Below are 18369 nucleotides of genomic sequence, written 5' to 3'. Positions count from 1 at the left end.
CACGGCTGTCGTCCCAGAAGGAAGCCTCTTCTAAAGATGATGCAAAAGAAAGCCTGCAAACAGTTTGCTGAAGACAAGCAGACTAAGGACATGGATTACTGGAACCATGTCTTGTGGTCTGATGAGACCAAGATAAACTTATTTGGTTCAGATGGTGTCAAGCGTGTAGTGTTAACCAGGTGAGGAGTACAAAGACAAGTGTGTCTTGCCTATAGTCAAGCATAACAGTGGGAGTGTCATGGTCTGGGGCTGCATGAGTGCTGCTGGCACAGGGGAGCTATAGCTCACTGAGGGAACCATGAATACCAACATGTACTGTGACATACCGAAGCAGAGGATGATCCCCTCCCTTCGGAGACTGGGCCGGAGGGCAGTATTCCAACATAACAACCCCATACACACCTCCAAGACGAACACTGCCTTGCTGAAGAAGCTGAGGGTAAAGGTGATGGGCTGGCCGAGCATGTCTCTAGACCTAAACCCTATTGAGCATCTGTGGGACATCCTCAGTGTAAGGTGGAGGAGCACAAGGTCTCTAACATCTACCAGCTCTGTGATGTTGTCATGGAGGAGTGGAGGAGGACACCAGTGGCAACCTGTGAACTCCATGCCCAAGAGTAACCAGTGCTGGAAAATAATGGTGTCCACACAAAATATTGACACTTTGGGCCCAATTTGTACATTTTCACTTAGGGCTGTACTCACTTTTGTTGCCAGCGGTTTAGACATTAATGGCTGTGTGTTGAGTTATGTAGCAAACTGTTGTCACATGAAAAGAAATAAAATATTTACAAAAATGTGAGGGGTATACTCACGTCTGTGAGATACTGTGTGTGTACACACACACACACACAGTTTGTAGACTCTGACTTTTAAACAAACCAATATTAATACAGTTATTAGGATTTTGTTTTTACCAAAAGACATGTAGCAGAATATATTTTGGCCTAAATTTATGAAGAAATTAGATTTTTTTTAATGAATATTTTATAACACAAAGTGTAAAATATCAGGGTTTTTTTTTCAAAATTGTCCGTCCCTTTTTGTTTATATAATAAAAAATAAAAACAAATGGTGATCAAATACCACCAAAAGAAAGCTCTATTTGTGTGAAAAAAAAAAGCAGCGCAGTGCTGAATAGCAAAAAAATGCCCTGATCAAGAAGGGGGTAAAACCTTCCAGAGGGTAAGTGGTTAAAATTGTACTGTTCTCTCTGTACATGTGTTTGATAGAAATTTTTTTGCTGGCTTTCGAAACATCTCCTGTTATGCATGTATTACTAGTCACACCCTTGAATAAAGTACCCCAAAATGCATTCAGGTTTTTCTCAAGTCCTGCAATCTCAGTTATGTAATTATGAAAATTAAAAAAAAAAGAAAAACTTTAAATATCTAAAATCAATAATCTCATGAGAAAACAAAAATATAGAATGTCTATATAGCAATCTACCTTGTTCACAGGACACACAGTCTTCTCTCTTGATGAACCACTGCTAGTGCGCACTATTCTGGAGAGATCCTCTCTAGCAGCCAAGAGGTGTGATAATGTAATGCTTGATTTTGAGCACAGTGAGTATCGCACTGGCTGATAAACACGAGCAATCTCATCTGTTTTTGCCTAATGAAAGAAAAAATTTTTTTTCTGACCAATCACATAAATGTATTTATATTATTGCTATCATATCATTAGCATAATTTCACAAAGTACCTTGCAATGTAACATTTGATAACAATGCATTGACAATAAAGAGCGAAAGTGCAACACCTAGAAAATAACTGCAAAAATGCACCCACCTTGGCTCTCTCTGACCAGCCAAATGACTGAACAGTAACGTCGAGACGTTTTATTAACATTCGTCGCCGACAATCATACTCTTTACAAAGAGCTTCATTTATCTTTTCCAGGTGTTCCTACAAGATTAAATGTTAAGACAGGTTAAAAATGTATATATAATCCTTCCATTACACACATTACAAATATCCATCCTTGCTTACAGAGCAGACATCATAGATGGTGATTTGAAAGGATTACTGCTTCACAGTAAAGAGTTTAGTATCATTAATGGGCAGTAATTAAGCTGAAGCAGTATGTGCACACATTAATATATTCATAAATAATCAATCTCTCTCGGGACGTCTGCCTTTACACGCACATGAACTTTAATGGCATCCCAGTCTTAGTCCATAGGGTTCAATATTGATTTGGCCCACCCTTTGCAGCTATAACAGCTTCAACTCTTCTGGGAAGGCTGTCCACAAGGTTTAGGAGTGTGTCTATGGGAATGTTTGACCATTCTTCCAGAAACGCATTTGTGAGGTCGGGCACTGATGTCGGATGAGAAGGCCTGACTCACAGTCTATGCTCTAATTCATCCTAAAGGTGTTCTGTTGGGCTGAGGTGCAGGCCAGTCACATTCCTCCACCCCAAACTCACTGATCCATGTCTTTATGGACCTTGCTTTGTGCACTGGTGCGCAGTCATATTGGAACAGGAAGGGGCTATTCCCAAACTGTTCCCACAAAATTGTCCAAAATGTCTTGGTATGCTGACGCCTTAAGAGTTCCCTTCACTGGAACTAAGGGACCAAGCCCAACCCCTGAAAAACAACTCCACACCATAATCCCCCTTCCACCAAACTTTACACTTGGCACATTGCAATCAGGCAAGTACCGTTCTCCTGGCAACCACCAAACCCAAATATGTCCATCAGATTGCCAGACACAGAAGCATGATTCATCTCCACAGAGAACACATCTCCACTGCTCTAGAGTCCAGTGGCAACGCGCTTTACACCACTGCATCCAAGGCTTTGCATTGCACTTGGTGATGTAAGGCTTGGATGCAGCTGCTCGGCCATGGAAACCCATTCCATGAAGCTCTCTATGCACTGTTGTGCTAATCTGAAGGCCACATGACGTTTGCTATTGACTCTGCAGACAGTTGGCGATTTCTGCACACTGTGTGCTTTAGTATGCGCTGACCCCGCTCTGTCATTTTACACAGCCTAGCACTTCATGGCTGAGTTGCTGTTGTTCCCAGTTCCTTACACTTTATTATAATACCACTAACAGTTGACCGTGGAATATTTAGTAGCAAGGAAATTTCATGGATGGACCTATTGCACAGGTGGCAGCCTATCACGGTACCACGCTTGAATTCCCTGAGCTCCTGAGAGCGACCCATTCTTTCACAAATGTTTGTAGAAGCAGTCTGCATGCCTAGGTGCTTGGTTTTTATACACCTGTCATGGTCATAGAGGTGATTTAAATACTTTAATCCAATGATATGGAGGGGTGTCCCAATACTTTTAGTGATATAGTGTGTGATATATATATATATAAAAAAAACAAATAACACACACTGTACAGCATAAATGAGTAAACCCCAACAGATGTGTCAGAAAATCTTTACTTTCCTATCATAATCAACATTTTCTATGGGTCCCTATACTACAAAATACTCCCACAGATGTGGGACATTAATTGAAAACAAGATTTGTTAATTTGCACACACAAAAAAGTTTTTCCTAATTCATTCAAGACCATGTTGCAAAAATGAATACATCCCAAATGAAAAGCAAAGCTAAATTTTAGACAACAAAATCCTAATTAACAAGAATCCAACTACAAGTGAGTCTCATTATTCCTTAAACAAATGTCCAGCAGACAGTTGATTATAAAATGGCGTTACTTAACAAGGAAAACTCCTTCCCATTTCATGCTGTCAGCAATGGCACCACATGGAAGAGAAACGTCACAAGGCCTGAGAAAGAAAATCATTTCTTTACACAGAAAAGATGAAGGCTACAAGATCAGAAAAACTCTACTTATCAGTCAGAATACTGTAGCAAAAGTGATACAAAAATGTAAGATGGAACTGCAACCATCTCACAGAGACGTCCAGATCGTCCACGGAAGTCAGCACCTCGACAGGAACGTCTTCTGATGAGAAGGGTTGAAGAAAATCCTCATATAAAGGTCCCTGCAGTTAGCTAAAGAAGCAGAAAGTCAAACTGGGATGATTGTTTCCTATGACACAATACGGCGTACACTGCAGAGGAATGGCATGCATGGGTATTTTTCACAAAGGAAGCCTATCCTAAAGCCCATGAACAAAAGAACCCACCTAGAATTTGCCAGGGCCAGGGGCGGACTGACCATTCGGGCATTTCCCGAGGGCCCGGGGTCAGTAGGGGGCCCGTGAGAGGATCACTGTCCAGTGACAGTGTGGGGAGCAGAGGAAGAGGCAGTCTCAGATCCCGACCCAGAAATAGCTCACCTGTCACTTCACGTGGGGGCAGAGTGAGACGGGCGATGGATCCGGACACTGTGCTGGTGATGGAGTCGGTGGGCAGTGGGAAGGTGAGAGGCATATCATCCATGGTGCGGGTTGTTCACTGCACACACCCTGCACCCCCCTCCCCCCCATGGATGATATGTATCAGGAACAAAGTTGGAGGTGATCGGTGCAGTGGAGGGACAGTGACAGCACCGATCTCCCTGCATGGATTTCAATGAAGCAGCTGAAAGACTTCAGGCTGCCTCCTGGAAATCCATGCAGGGAGATCGGTGCTGTCACTGTCCCTCCACTGCACCGATCATCCCTGACTGTGCATCGGATTTTCCTCCTGGGCCCCCCCTCTGTGCTCCTTGCAGGTCTCTGATGCTTCGTCTTCTCTGACAGTGTCCAGCCCCTCCCCCCATCCTCCACGGTAGAGCAGAGGAGAGAGGATCTGCTCTGCCTCCCCTGTCCAGATCATCCGGAAGCTCTGCGATTCATTCTCTTCCTCTCCCCTCTCTCCCCCCTCTCTCTCTCTCCCTCCCCTCCTTTCATTCTTTCCTCCCTCCCTTCCATTTCCTTCATTCCTCCCTTCCTTCTAATCCTTTCCCTCCCTTTTCTTCCTTCCTTCCCTTCTTTCCTTCATCCATTCCCTCCCTACCTTTTCTTCCTTCCTCCATCCCCTCCCTTCATTCTTTCCTTCCTTCCCTCCCTTTCGCTCTCCCTCCCTCCCCTTCTTTCCTTTCCTTCCTTCATCTATTTCATCCCTCCTTTTTCTTCCTTCCTTCCTCCCTCCCTCCTTCATTCATTCCATCCTCCATCCATTTTCTTCCTCCATTCCTTCCTCTATCCCCTCCCTTCATTCTTTCCTCCCTCCCCTCCTTTCATATCCTTCCTTCCTGCCTCCCTCCCCTCCTTTCATTTCCTTCCTTCCCTCCCTTTCCTCCATTTCCTTCCTTCCTCCATCCATCCATTCCCTCCCTTTTCTTCCTTCCTCTATTTAATCCCCATTCTTCCTTCATTCCTCCCTCCCCTCTTTCCTTCCCTCCCCTTCCTTCCTCTATTTAATCCCTTTTCTTCCTTCATTCCTCCCTCCCCTCCTTCCTTCCCTCCCCTTCTTTTCTCCCTTCCTCCATCCATTCCCTCCCTGCCTCCATCCCCTCCCTTCATTCTGTCCTCCCTCCCCTCCTTTAATTTCCTTCCTTCCTCCCTTCCCTCCCCCTCCTTCATTCCTTCCATTCCCTCCCTTTTCTTACTCCCTTCCCTCTCTCCTTTCCTTCCTTCCTTCATCCATCCATCCATCCCCTCCCTTTTCTTCCTTCCTTCATCAATTTCCTTCCTTCTTCCATCCATTTCCTCCCTCCTTCTTCCTTCCTTCCCTCCCTTCATTCATTTCCTCCTCCATCCATTTTCTTCCTTCCTCCAATTCCTTACCTTCATTCCTTCCTCTATCCCCTCCCTTCATTTTTTTCATTCCCTCCCTCCTTGTCCTTCAATCATTCCTTCCTTCCCCCCTCCCTCCCCTTCCTTCAATCCTTCCTTCCTTTCTCCCTTCATCCCCTCCCTTCATTCTTTCCTCCCTCCCCTCCTTTCATTTTCTTCCTTCCTCCCTCCCCTCCTTCCTTCCCTTTCCTTCATTCCTTCCTCCATCCATTTCCTTCCTTCCTCCATCTATTCCCTCTCTTTTCTTCCTTCCTCCCTTCCCTCCCCTCCTTTACGGTCATTACTTCGTCCATCCATTTTCTTTCCTTCCTTCCTCCATGCATTCCTCCCTCCCTTTTTTTCCTTCCCTCCTCCATCCATTCTCTCCTTCCTTCCCCTTTCTTCCTTCCTCCATCTATTCCCTCCCTTTCTTTCCTTCCTCCCCTTTCTTCCTCCATCCATTCCCTCCCTCACTTCCTCCCTTCCCTCCTTTTCCTTCATTCCTTCCTCCATCCTTCCATTCCTTCCCTTTTCTTCTTTCCCTTCCTTCCTCCATCCCCTCCCTTCATTCTTTCCTCCCATCCCTCCTTCCTTCCCCTTTCTTCCCTCCATCCATTCCCTTCCTTCCGATATAAGGGGATACAGGTTCTGTTTATTCATCCCAATCTCATGACAGCCCAATATACAGTCAGGTCCATAAATATTGGGACATTGACACAATTCTAACATTTTTGGCTCTATACACCACCACAATGGATTTGAACTGAAACGAACAAGATGTGCTTTAACTGCAGACTGTCAGCTTAAATTTGAGGGTATTTACATCCAAATCAGGTGAACGGTGTAGGAATTACAACAGTTTGCATATATGCCCCCCACTTGTTAAGGGACCAAAAGTAATGGGACAATTGGCTTCTCAGCTGTTCCATGGCCAGGTGTGTGTTATTCCCTCATTATCCCAATTACAATGAGAAGATAAAAGGTCCAGAGTTCATTTCAAGTGTGCTATTTGCATTTGGAATCTGTTGCTGTCAATTCTCAAGATGAGATCCAAAGAGCTGTCACTATCAGTGAAGCAAGTCATCATTAGGCTGAAAAAACAAAACAAACCCTTTAGAGAGATAGCAAAAACATTAGGCGTGGCCAAAACAACTGTTTGGAACATTCTTAAAAAAAAGGAACGCACCGGTGAGTTCAGCAACACCAAAAGACCCGGAAGACCACAGAAAACAACTGTGGTGGATGACCGAAGAATTCTTTCCCTTGTGAAGAAAACACCCTTCACAACAGTTGGCCAGATCAAGAACACTTTCCAGGAGGTAGGTGTATGTGTGTCAAAGTCAACAATCAAGAGAAGACTTCACCAGAGTGAATACAGAGGGTTCACCACAAGATGTAAACCATTGGTGAGCCTCAAAAACAGGAAGGCCAGATTAGAGTTTGCCAAACGACATCTAAAAAAGCCTTCACAGTTCTGGAACAACATCCTATGGACAGATGAGACCAATATCAACTTGTACCAGAGTGATGGGAAGAGAAGAGTATGGAGAAGGAAAGGAACTGCTCATGATCCTAAGCATACCACCTCATTAGTGAAGCATGGTGGTGGTAGTGTCATGACGTGGGCATGTATGGCTGTCAATGGAACTGGTTCTCTTGTATTTATTGATGATGTGACTGCTGACAAAAGCAGCAGGATGAATTCTGAAGTGTTTCGGGAATATTATCTGCTCATATTCAGCCAAATGCTTCAGAACTCATTGGACGCCGCTTCACAGTGCGGATGGACAATGACTCAAAGCATACTGCAAAAGCAACCAAAGAGTTTTTTAAGGGAAAGAAGTGGAATGTTCTGCAATGGCCAAGTCAATCACCTGACCTGAATCCGATTGAGCATGCATTTCACTTGCTGAAGACAAAACTGAAGGGAAAATGCCCCAAGAACAAGAAGGAACTGAAGACAGTTGCAGTAGAGGTCTGGCAGAGCATCACCAGGGAGGAAACCTAGCGTCTGGTGATGTCTATGCGTTCCAGACTTCAGGCTGTAATTGACTGCAAAGGATTTGCAACCAAGTATTAAAAAGTGAAAGTTTGATTTATGATTATTATTCTGTCCCATTACTTTTGGTCCCTTAACAAGTGGGAGGCACATATGCAAACTGTTGTAATTCCTACATCGTTCACCTGATTACCCTCAAATTAAAGCTGACAGTCTGCAGTTAAAGCACATCTTGTTCGTTTCATTTCAAATCCATTGTGGTGGTGTAGAGCCAAAAATGTTAGAATTGTGTCGATGTACCAATATTTATGGACCTGACTGTATACTAGTGCCCCCTACTGACACTGTCCACTGCCCCCACAAAATCATTGTGAAAAAAATAATGCAGAAATAAATTGTAAAAAATAATTACATTAGATAATAAAAATAAAAAATGTTTTACACCCACGCCATTGCTCTACTGACACCATCCACTGGCCACCCAAAAGCATTTTGAAAAAAAAAAATAATGATAAAAATAATAAAAAACATTTGTAAAAAAAAAAAAAAAATAATAATAATAAAAATGGAGAACCACTGACACCATCCTACACATACTACCCACTGTCATACACTCCACACTGTACATTCCCTATTTAACCATACCCCTTTTAACCCATGCCCAATTTTTAGCGCAATTTAAAAAACAATCTCTCCTCTCTCACTCCTCTGCTTTCTCTCTCTCACACTCCTCCTTTTTTTCACCCTCTCACTCCCCTCTCTTTTCGCTTCCCCCACATGGCAGCCATCTTTAAACCTGAAAGTGCCCAGTGGCTTCCACGGAAATAAGCCGGGAACATTCATGCAGTCTTTGCTGCAGTAAATATTTAAATGCCACTTCTATGCACCTGAGCTGCAATATGTAGGTAGGGTGTGTGGGTGTGGTTTGAGTGTAGGCAGGGGAACAGGGGGCCCCATTATCTCTTACTGCCCGGGGGCCCCATGAGTTGTCAATCCGCCCCTGGCCAGGGCCCATGCTGAAAAAGAAGACGACTACTGGGACTCTGTACTCTGGAGCGATGAGACCAAGTTACATGTTTTTGGAACTGGATGGCTTGAAAACTGAATGGCGCCACAACGATGAGGAGCACAAAGAAAAATGCATGGTGCCTACAGTGAAATATGGTGGTGACAGTGTCCTTCTGTGGGGCTGCATGAGTGCTGCTGATGTTGGGGAGCTGCATTTCATTGATGGTATCATGAACTCACAGATGTACTGCTCTATATTGAAAGAGAAGATGCTACCATCACTCCGTGTCCTTGGTTGTCGTGCACTTTTCCAAAATGACAATAATCCAAAACACACATCTAAGGCCACCGTTGCATTTCTGAAAGAGTGAAAGTGATTCAGTGGCCAAGCATGTCTCCTGATCTGAGCCCAATTCAACACTTATTGGGAATTTGGAAGAGACAAGTTGAGCATCACTCTCCATCCAACATCCAGGCTAAAACAAAAGTCATTCTTGAAGAATGGAAAAAGATAGATGTTGCATTGTGTCGCCAACTTGACATTCCATGCCTAGAAGACTTGGTGCTGTCATTACAAATCATGGAGGTCATACAAAAAGCTAGATGTAGTAGTTTTTGTTGTGGGGTGTATTCATTTTTGCATCAAAAAATTTGAGTAAAACTGAAGATTTTATAATCTAAGTTATATTATTAACCTTACTTTCATGTAATGAACTAAACAAATGTTCTCTAAAAACGCAGTTTTGTCAAAACTTTGAAAATTGTTCTTGTGTTCATTGAGATACTGATTAAAATCTTACTTTTCAAAAGAGGTGTACTCATTTATGCTGAGCACTGTGCATACACAAACACTACATCAACAGCTTTAATTTAATACGTCTATACTAGAACTGGCTTGTCACACTGACATCTCAGTCTTGCAGATTTCACTGGAAGAGCAAAGCTTTCCCTTTGTAATCAGCAGAGCTGGTGACAACAATTTGCTGTGCTCAATCTATCAGGAGCCCACAAAGCTACTGATACAGAGCAGGTGGATGTCATAACACTGGAAATCCACTGATGACACAGGGAGTTAAACTCTCTGTGTAATCTGCAATACTGAGCTGGAAGGAGAAGTGATGAGGAGAAAAGAGACTCCCCACCAACAGGGAAAAAAAAAAACCCCACAGGTTCATGTGTCTGTCCTCCCTTCTTTCCACAAGACAGCACTGAGAGGCCAATAACCACAGGCCCAAGCACTGTCACACGGGAAAAGGACAGATCAAACCACATTTTAATAGACCATCAAAAGTATTCTGTCTCACCGCAACCATTTTCTGATTTTCAACACAAGACAAAATGTCAAGGCAAAGATGGCTTGGTTGACAATTTAGCTGGTGTTGTTGGTACAACAGGTAAAAGGTAAAAATGATGATAGGTAGGTATCAGATTTGGATTTAAACAGATGATGTTTAATTCCCCAACACTGGCAGAAGGATCAGCCCAAATACTCTGCAGCAACCTAAACGGTAACTCCAAGACTGTTCACTGAACTATTCAGAAAAACATAAAAAATAAACTTTTTGTACACAGTCTCATTATCAGATTAAAACATGACTTTCAGTTAATATTTGCATATGATACTTAACACTGGCTGCAGTAGGTGGGGCAGGGTTTAATAATTTTTTCAGATGTTAAGTCAGTTTGTAGGAGTGGAAATAGGACCATTTGAACACTTGACTCATCATTTAGCAAAACGACTTAAATGTTAGGGTTACTATATTTGTTTATTGTAATCTTCACTTATTTTTCTATATTCGTTTCTCACCAACTGTTCTGCATTCAGTTCCACACCAAGAAGAGTCTTGTTAGTGCTATTTGACGGAGCTTTTGACAATAACTCTGTAACCTGCGAATAAGATAAAACAGACAATATAAATATAAGATATGGAATTTCGTACACATTCTTTTTTCCTGTTGAAAATTGTAAAACTGTCAGTTACAAATAAAGTATATTTTCCTTTAGAATATGAGTTAAGCCTTAAAAATCTCAGCTTTCTTAAATTCCTTGTTAAGCATAATATTTCTAGCAACTAAAAACCTGGGAAGTGATAAAATCTTTAAAAAAGACTGAACAAATCCTCGAAGCCACATAGCCAAAGCTAAAATTCAAATGTTTAAGAGACTCTTCTATTCCGTCAAAAGGAAGCAAATGCTTCCTCTGTTCTTACAAAAAACCTATCATGAAAAATATGTGAGCTGTCATTGCTGATGATCTGAATATTGTTGTTGCTCTTATGCAAAGCTGCTTGCTTCAATGCTTCCCTCTGGTAACAGTAGAGGACTTGCCAGCCATAGACTCTCTCAGCAAAAGCAAAGGCCAGCTTCTGGGTGCTCAGAAAATAAAGGCTATGTGCACAATTTACTTTAAAATGTTCACGATGACATCCGTATTGCACGGACTTGCTCCTCATATTATATAAAGCCATTTTCTTTTGGATTGGGTAACCCATTAGATATGGTCACATATAGGAAAACACATTTGGAAAATCATTTCACTGAAAACTCATTAAAGTATAACTAAAGGCAAAACTTTTTTTTGTAAGTTTTGGATAGAGTTGAGAAGGGTTACAACATCTGTCAAGTTTTTATTGCTGTCTGTACTCCCATTAGGGAGATTTACCCTCTCCACTTGTCTGGAATACCATTATCCAAAGTAAAAGAAACCCCACATTTTGGGTTGTTCACAGAACAGTAATAGAGGGGAAATCTTCCAACAGGGTCCCTAGTTATGGTGAGCTGTGGGGCTCCAATGGATTCCTTTAACTTGAATTTGCTTAAAAATATACACAATTTTTTGCAAACAGCGATTGTCCCAAATATATGAGGTATCACTGCAAACGTCAGATCAAGGGCAGTAATTCTAGCACTGGACTCCTCTGTAAATCTTATGTGGTAACCTGTAAAGGTTTTTAACACATTGCCTATGGATAGTAAAAATGTACATAGTTTATTGCGTTTGCACGGGCGTGTGCAATTTTAAAGTGTGACATGGTTGGTAACTATTTACACAGCTTAACGTCATCTTTTATATTTTACCAAAAGTGTATTAAAATTTAAAAAAACTGTACGACATAAAAAATTGCAACACCCACCAATTTATTCTCTAGGGCCTCTTATTTAAAAGCTATATAATGTTTGGGGGGGTTATAAGAAATTTTCTAGCAAAAAGATGTAAGAAATTAAATGTTAAGCAGCGATAAAGTCCCTTTTCAAAGCCCCAGACATTAAAAGCACCTCCGCCTAACAAAAGAAAAAAAACACACCCTTCACATTTTTCATCCTGGCAAAAACATTTTATTTTCATCTGGACAAGTAGATTGTGATCCCGATTTAGTCCCTTGGACAAGAAGTTTTTTTTTGTTTTTTTTTTTAAATTTTCACACCCCTGAATACTGAACGGTGCTAGATTCTGTTGTGCCTGTTTCCAGGTCACTGACATATTGGGGGCTTTGCAATTCCATTAACCTTAACCACTTGCCCTCCGGAAGACTTACACCCCTTCCTGACCAGGCCATTTTATGATATTCAGAGCTGTGCTATTTCAACTGGTAATTGTGTGGTCATGCAATGCTGTACCCAAACTAAATGTATGCCCTTTTTTCCCCACACAAATAGAGCTTTCCTTTGATGGTATTTGATCACCACTGGATTTTTTATTTTTTGTGATATAAATGAAAAAACTCAAACTTAATCATAAATTTAGGCCAAAAGGCATTCTGCTACAGGTCTTTGGTTAAAAAAAATTCCAATACGTGTATATTTATTTTTTAAGGTTTATGTCTCTTGTGGAATTTATATTGCATGATTAAATTATTTATGTATGTGTGTATATGTATATTTTCTTAGCCAAGGCATTTGACTCTTCGCCTCCAATTTTTTTATGGACCAGAAGAAGCTAATAAAGCGAAACGCGTCGACCTTTGGAGGATATAATGCTATAGAAGAGAATGCCGATACTATTCGGTTTAGTTAGCCATGTATTGTTTTAAAATGTCATTTCAATAAGTATTTTACTCAATATGTACATTTTTTATTTTTACACAAAAGTTGTTACTTAAATGATTTACTGCTCACACATGCCATGGGTATATGTGGAATAACACCCCAAAACACATTCTGCTACTTCTCCTGAGTATGGGGATACCAAATGTGTGAAACATTTTGGCAGTCTAGCCAAGTACAGGACCCGAAAATCGAATGACTGCCTTCAGGCTTTCAAAGGGCATATTTCCTCATGTCACTTCCTATCACAGATTCAAAGGACCTAAAATGTCAGGATAATGCAAACAACCCCCAAATGACCCCTTTTTGGAAAGTAGACACCCCAAGCAATTTTGATAAGAGGCATGATGAGTATTTTTCAAATATTTTTTGTCACAGGATTTTGAAAAAGAGAAAAGAAAAAAATACATTTTCGTTTTCTTTCTTCAAAAGCTTGTGGCAACAAATGAGATCTGCAATACTCAGCATGCCCCTTAGCAAATACCTTTGAGTGTCCACTTTCCAAAAAAAGGTCATTTGGGGTGGGTGCTTCTACTATTCAGGAATTTTATGCCCAACATTATAAGCTTATGCCACACATCACCAACTCTTCGAACCACTTGAAGACCAAGCCTTTTCTGACACTTTTTCTTTACATAAAAACATTTTTTTTTGGTAGAAAATTACTTTGACCCCCCAAACATTATATATTGCTTTAAAACTGAGAATAAAATGGTGGGTTTTGCTATGTTTTTTATGTCACAGTAGTTTTGAATTTTAATGTGCAAAACAATATATTGCCCACATGTTTTATAAAATATAAAAGAGGATGTTATGCTGAATAAATAGATACCAAACATGCCATGCTTTAAAACTGTGCACGTCCATGCAACGGCAACAGACTATGCAAATTTGTAATGTCCATAGGCGACGCTTTAAAAGCCTTTACAGGTTACTGTCACAATCATGCCCACAGGGAGAGGTGCGGTTCTCCATTTTGCCCCAAACTTATACATTTTGGTATTGCTCTCACACTCATATGCCATCACCTGAGGGGGGGGGGGGGGAGGTGTAGTATCGTTCATACAAGAGCCAGGCACAGGCTCTCCCTGTATTAAGAAGGCTTCATGTATCTCATCATTCCCCCTCCCTCAGGAATGCAACCAGCGTATGATGCGGAGTCGCTGCCTAACAATTCTTTGCAAATAAGCCTTGGCTTGTCCACTGTGGGAAGAGATTTTGAGTAGAAAAAAGTAGTGTTATGTTTTGTGAGTGGGAGAAGTGAGAACTTGCTGTGTGCAACATCTTGCAGAGAAAGAGTTGAAGAATTCTCCCATTGACCATCGAAACAGGGGAGATCAAAGCACCCTTCTGCTCTGAAACTTGATCTGCTAACCCCAGGCATATATTTGGCAAGTACTTATTTACCTAAACTTCTTTCTGTTATCTGTTTACTGTGCTGTTGTGCTCTGTATATTTATATATACATATATTGGTTACATCTTCTTTCTGTAAATATTTCTACTGCACCCTTTTGACCTTTTAGTATTAAATCTTACTTTCTAAAAGTGTTGAACTGTTTCTATAGCTCCTGAATGTAACTTACGAGTCCCTGCCGCTGAAGAACACTACCATGAGTATTTAACCCTCTGTATAACCGGTCTGTAGAGATAGCGGGATACTGACGGTTAACCAATCATCCTAGTGTATTGCTGAGTTTCCTCTTTCTCTGTATAAAAAGGAGGTGGTGGCAGTGTAAAGGGTTAATTGCGTAATTAACCTGACCCAGTAACAATCGCTCCCAGGCTGCCGGTACATAGATTGTGGTCCAATTAGCTGGAAAATCATTGTGCAGGGTGCAGCTGGGCATGGCATTGTTACGCACGTGACAGCACGGTTTTAGATTGGCTAGTCCTTTGGTCACGAGTATGGTGAGAAGGGCTGGGGTCTGAAGCCGCGCCCGTCACAGTTACCACTTTAGATTTAATGCCCTCTGACATTCATGTTGATATCTCACATGCATGGTGAAATCTCTGTTTACACACCGGGGGGGGGGGGGATTTCAAATTCCCTGTGTAATGTAAATAGCTAAATTATAGCAAGAGGCAGTGATAGGTACTCTTTTCTGAAAAATCTGTGGTCTATTAGACTCCAGATCTCTCCCCTGCCCAAAGATTGGTGTTATCAGATGCTTTCCCAATTTTAAAATGGCGCTGTTTATATCAGGTAAAACCGAAATGATGAAATAATCATTGCTTCTGGTTTCTTAGACTATAGAGATGAGTGGAGCCATTCCGGTGTCTGATTAGCTCTATGGTCAGTCGGCAGAACTGCCGGCTGCATTCTCGGGTTCTTCGGTGGGACGGGAGAGCCCGTAAAAGCCATGGACGGCGGCGGGAGGGGCTTCCCTTCCCGCTGCTTGTAAAAGTGATCCAGTGGTCTAATTAGCAATTAGGATTGCTTTTACATAAAAGCTGACCACCAGCTGAAAAGAAAAAAAAAAAAAAAAAAAATGTAGCTGCAAGCATTGTCCTTTCATAACCACTCAAAGTCCAATGACATACTAGTACGTCGCTGGTCCAGGTTGGGCATATATGTAACAGCAGTGAACACATATACATCATATACATATGATGAATCAGGTCTGTGGACCAATATGATCGCAATTCATTCTTTTTTGTAATGCTCATGTTTGGGGTCAGGCCCAAAAAAGTTTTGAATTCAGAAACCATGATAGGTTTCCATGCGAATTGGCTGGCAATAGCTAAATTTGGGTGGGCGGCGGTGTGTTGTTGTGCATATACATTACTTTGGCCAACAATCAATTCAGAAAAAAAATCTTCCGTGAAAAACAGGGCAGGGGCTGAACGCTGTGCTGTCAGCAAATGGGGCAGATCCTGCAAACATTGCATTTATGGGAACACTATACTAAGAAGGCACCAATATAGTTCTGTTCACGATCAATATATTGATCTGTACACACGCTATACTAGTAATGGCGGCGATCAGCGACCTATAACATGAGTGCGATAATGTGCAGGCAATCTAACGCTAGTTGACCCTGGCAGGGAGGGGTGCTTACAGACCCTGACATTATGATGTCACTAGTGGCAGTAATAAAGTGATCAGAGAAAAACCTCTATATTCTGACACTGTCTGGGTGAAGGGATGATCAAAATGTTAAATGTGTCAATTTAACATGTGTGTGTAAAATGTGGCACTTTTACTCAGTGTGTTCTCTCTTCTCTCCCTGGACTGGTATAGGGGCAACGGTAAAGTAAAACCTAACTAGATTAAAATGAAGCTAAACCTAACTTTTAAAAGACTGCTATCAGGCAGCTTTTTACTGCATAAAAGACACTATGTCTCTTCTGCAATTACGCATACCGTATTTTTCGCCGTATAAGACGCACCTGACCATAAGACGCACCTAGGTTTTAGAGGCAGAAAACAGGAAAAAAAAATTCTGAAGTAATGGACTGCAGACACAGTACAGGAGATGACCAGAGACTGCGGACAGCACAGGGATGACCAGAGACTGCGGACAGCACAGGGATGACCAGAGACTGCGGACAGTACAGATGACTGCTGACCTTTGGGGAGGTGGGGAGCGGGTACCTGAATTTGACAGGTACCCGCTCTTACTTCCGCAGAGTTTTTGTTTGATCTTACCTGTTCCTCGATCCAGCCGCGCGCTGTCTTCCCGGCTTCTGTAATGGCGCTCGGCATGACAGCCGGGTGCCCAGTGCGCATGAGCAAGAAGCACTTGCGCTTTGTGATTGGTCCGGCGGCTTCTGGGATCTGTCATGTGTCCCAGGTACCGCCTTACCATTCACAAAAAGCACAGCTTCTTGCGCATTTGGCACCCGGCTGTCATGCCCAGTGCCCACACTACAGAAGACGGGAAGACAGCACGCCGCTGGATAGAGGAACAGGCAAGGTCCCGCTGCAGAGCTGAGCGGCCGGCCCGGTATTCTGACACGGCCGCGGTGGAAATACTGGACCGGCCGCTCCATATTCGCTCCATAAGACGCACTGACATTTCCCCCCCAGTTTTGGGGAAGAAAAAGTGCATCTTATACGGCGAAAAATACGGTAATTACTTTCCTGCTTGCAGTCTTCTACTGAATGTACACGGAGCTGCACATGTGCAGCTCAGCGTGCATTTCAGGCACACTTCAGCTGTGCTGGAATAACTGGCTCCCGTGCACATGTACGGATTGACAGCACCCCTCAATCGCCAATTCAGAGGCCGAAAACCTGACACTAGGAAGTGACCTGGGAGTAGATGACAATGGCCAGCGAGGAATGTAACTGCCACATTGCTGGATGCTGGAGGGTAGTATTTTTAGACATTAGTTCCGCTTGTGAAGAGTGACATCATTGGCAAAAATCTAATATGAGTCACAAGAGTCAAGCTTTCCACAAAATGTGTTTTTTTGCTTTACTACCCATGTCTTAGCACTTGAACAGAGGAAGCAGTACAGGTAGGTAAGTGAATATACATGAAAGCTAAAATATTTCATATAAGTTTCTTACCTTTTCCTGCACACTTTTTAACTGGCTTACAACATCTGAAGTTGATGACAGAGGCAATCTGAGAGCTTCAAAAATAACTTTTATTTCTTTATTCACAGCATCGCTTGGAGCTAAGCAACTCGACTTCTTGGTCTGTAGGATCTGTATGGCCTGAAGTTCTGTACCTAAGAATACTGGGACATATGGTGTGAGAAGATTAAAAAAGGTCTAAAAAGCTGGGGAGTCAGATGAATTAATGGGTTTTATTTCATTTAAGTTTAAATATCACTTAATTCATATGCAGGTGTTCTTAATGTACTTACACAGCAATTTCAGACAATCTTCCTTGTTTTGGAGTCGGCTTTTGATATCTCCAGATACCAGAGAAGGATATGGGCAAGAGAGCTCCTTTAAGAATCCACTTATTTCCAACTGCGTACTCTCCAAGTCTCCACCTATTATGGGTAACAGATAGTGGTTTTTAATATTATCACCATGCGCTCAAAAGAGGCAACAGTACCTCAAACAAAAAGAAACCGGTGAATATCTTGGCATCAATTTCCCTAGTTCCCTTACTTGGTCAAGTCTCCATCCCTTTTGCTCCTCTAGCCATCCCTCCAAGCACCCCTTCCCCATCCTTCGTTTCTCACTTCTTCCCACCCCCTTTCACTCTTCTTACTCTCTCCTTTTCATTCTACCTTACCTACACTACACATTTTATTCTACACAGATTTTCCATAAGTCCATTTCATATAAAATGGAAAATGAGAACAGAAGGGAACCAATGCTTGCCTATGACAGGTTACAATTATTGCAACATGCTTGCAATACAACACACTACTAAGAAGCACAGCTGTTTTTAAATTGAATTTTATTTTGAATAACCAGTGAATTTTAAACTACTAAACCTTTCACAATGGGCATGTGCTGTTCCTTTAGTACTCAACAAAAATAAAGAATTAAAAAAAAAAAAAAAAAAAAAATCACACTGGCAGCACAAGAATAGAGCCTGTCAGAGATTTTTTTTGCACTGGTGAAGATTTAAAAAAAGAACTAAAGTTTCACTGTAACAAACAGCGAGCAGGCAGGCTTTTATTGCAGAAGAGACAAGCAATGTCTCT

The 18369-nt window shown here is 41.9% G+C and overlaps 1 protein-coding gene across 1 annotated transcript in view; it reads right to left on the bottom strand.

Moving 5' to 3' along the window:
• Positions 1-18369, bottom strand: part of TSLIG3B (tRNA splicing ligase complex subunit 3B) — a 41342-nt gene that overhangs the window by 8879 nt on the left and 14094 nt on the right. The window contains exons 3-7 of the mRNA XM_089671301.1: positions 17572-17703; positions 17270-17442; positions 10515-10595; positions 1794-1910; positions 1450-1617 (exon numbers count right to left, since the gene is read on the bottom strand). Of these exons, the coding sequence (XP_089527427.1) occupies positions 1450-1617; positions 1794-1910; positions 10515-10595; positions 17270-17442; positions 17572-17703 (671 nt within the window). The remainder of the gene's footprint in view (positions 1-1449; positions 1618-1793; positions 1911-10514; positions 10596-17269; positions 17443-17571; positions 17704-18369) is intronic.

Source organism: Staurois parvus, unplaced genomic scaffold (genome assembly GCF_062004578.1).
Source record: "Staurois parvus isolate SC_StPar_1 unplaced genomic scaffold, SC_StPar_1.0 ptg000104l, whole genome shotgun sequence".
Lineage (NCBI taxonomy): Eukaryota > Metazoa > Chordata > Amphibia > Anura > Ranidae > Staurois > Staurois parvus.
This window is presented reverse-complemented; position numbering and strand designations above follow the sequence as displayed.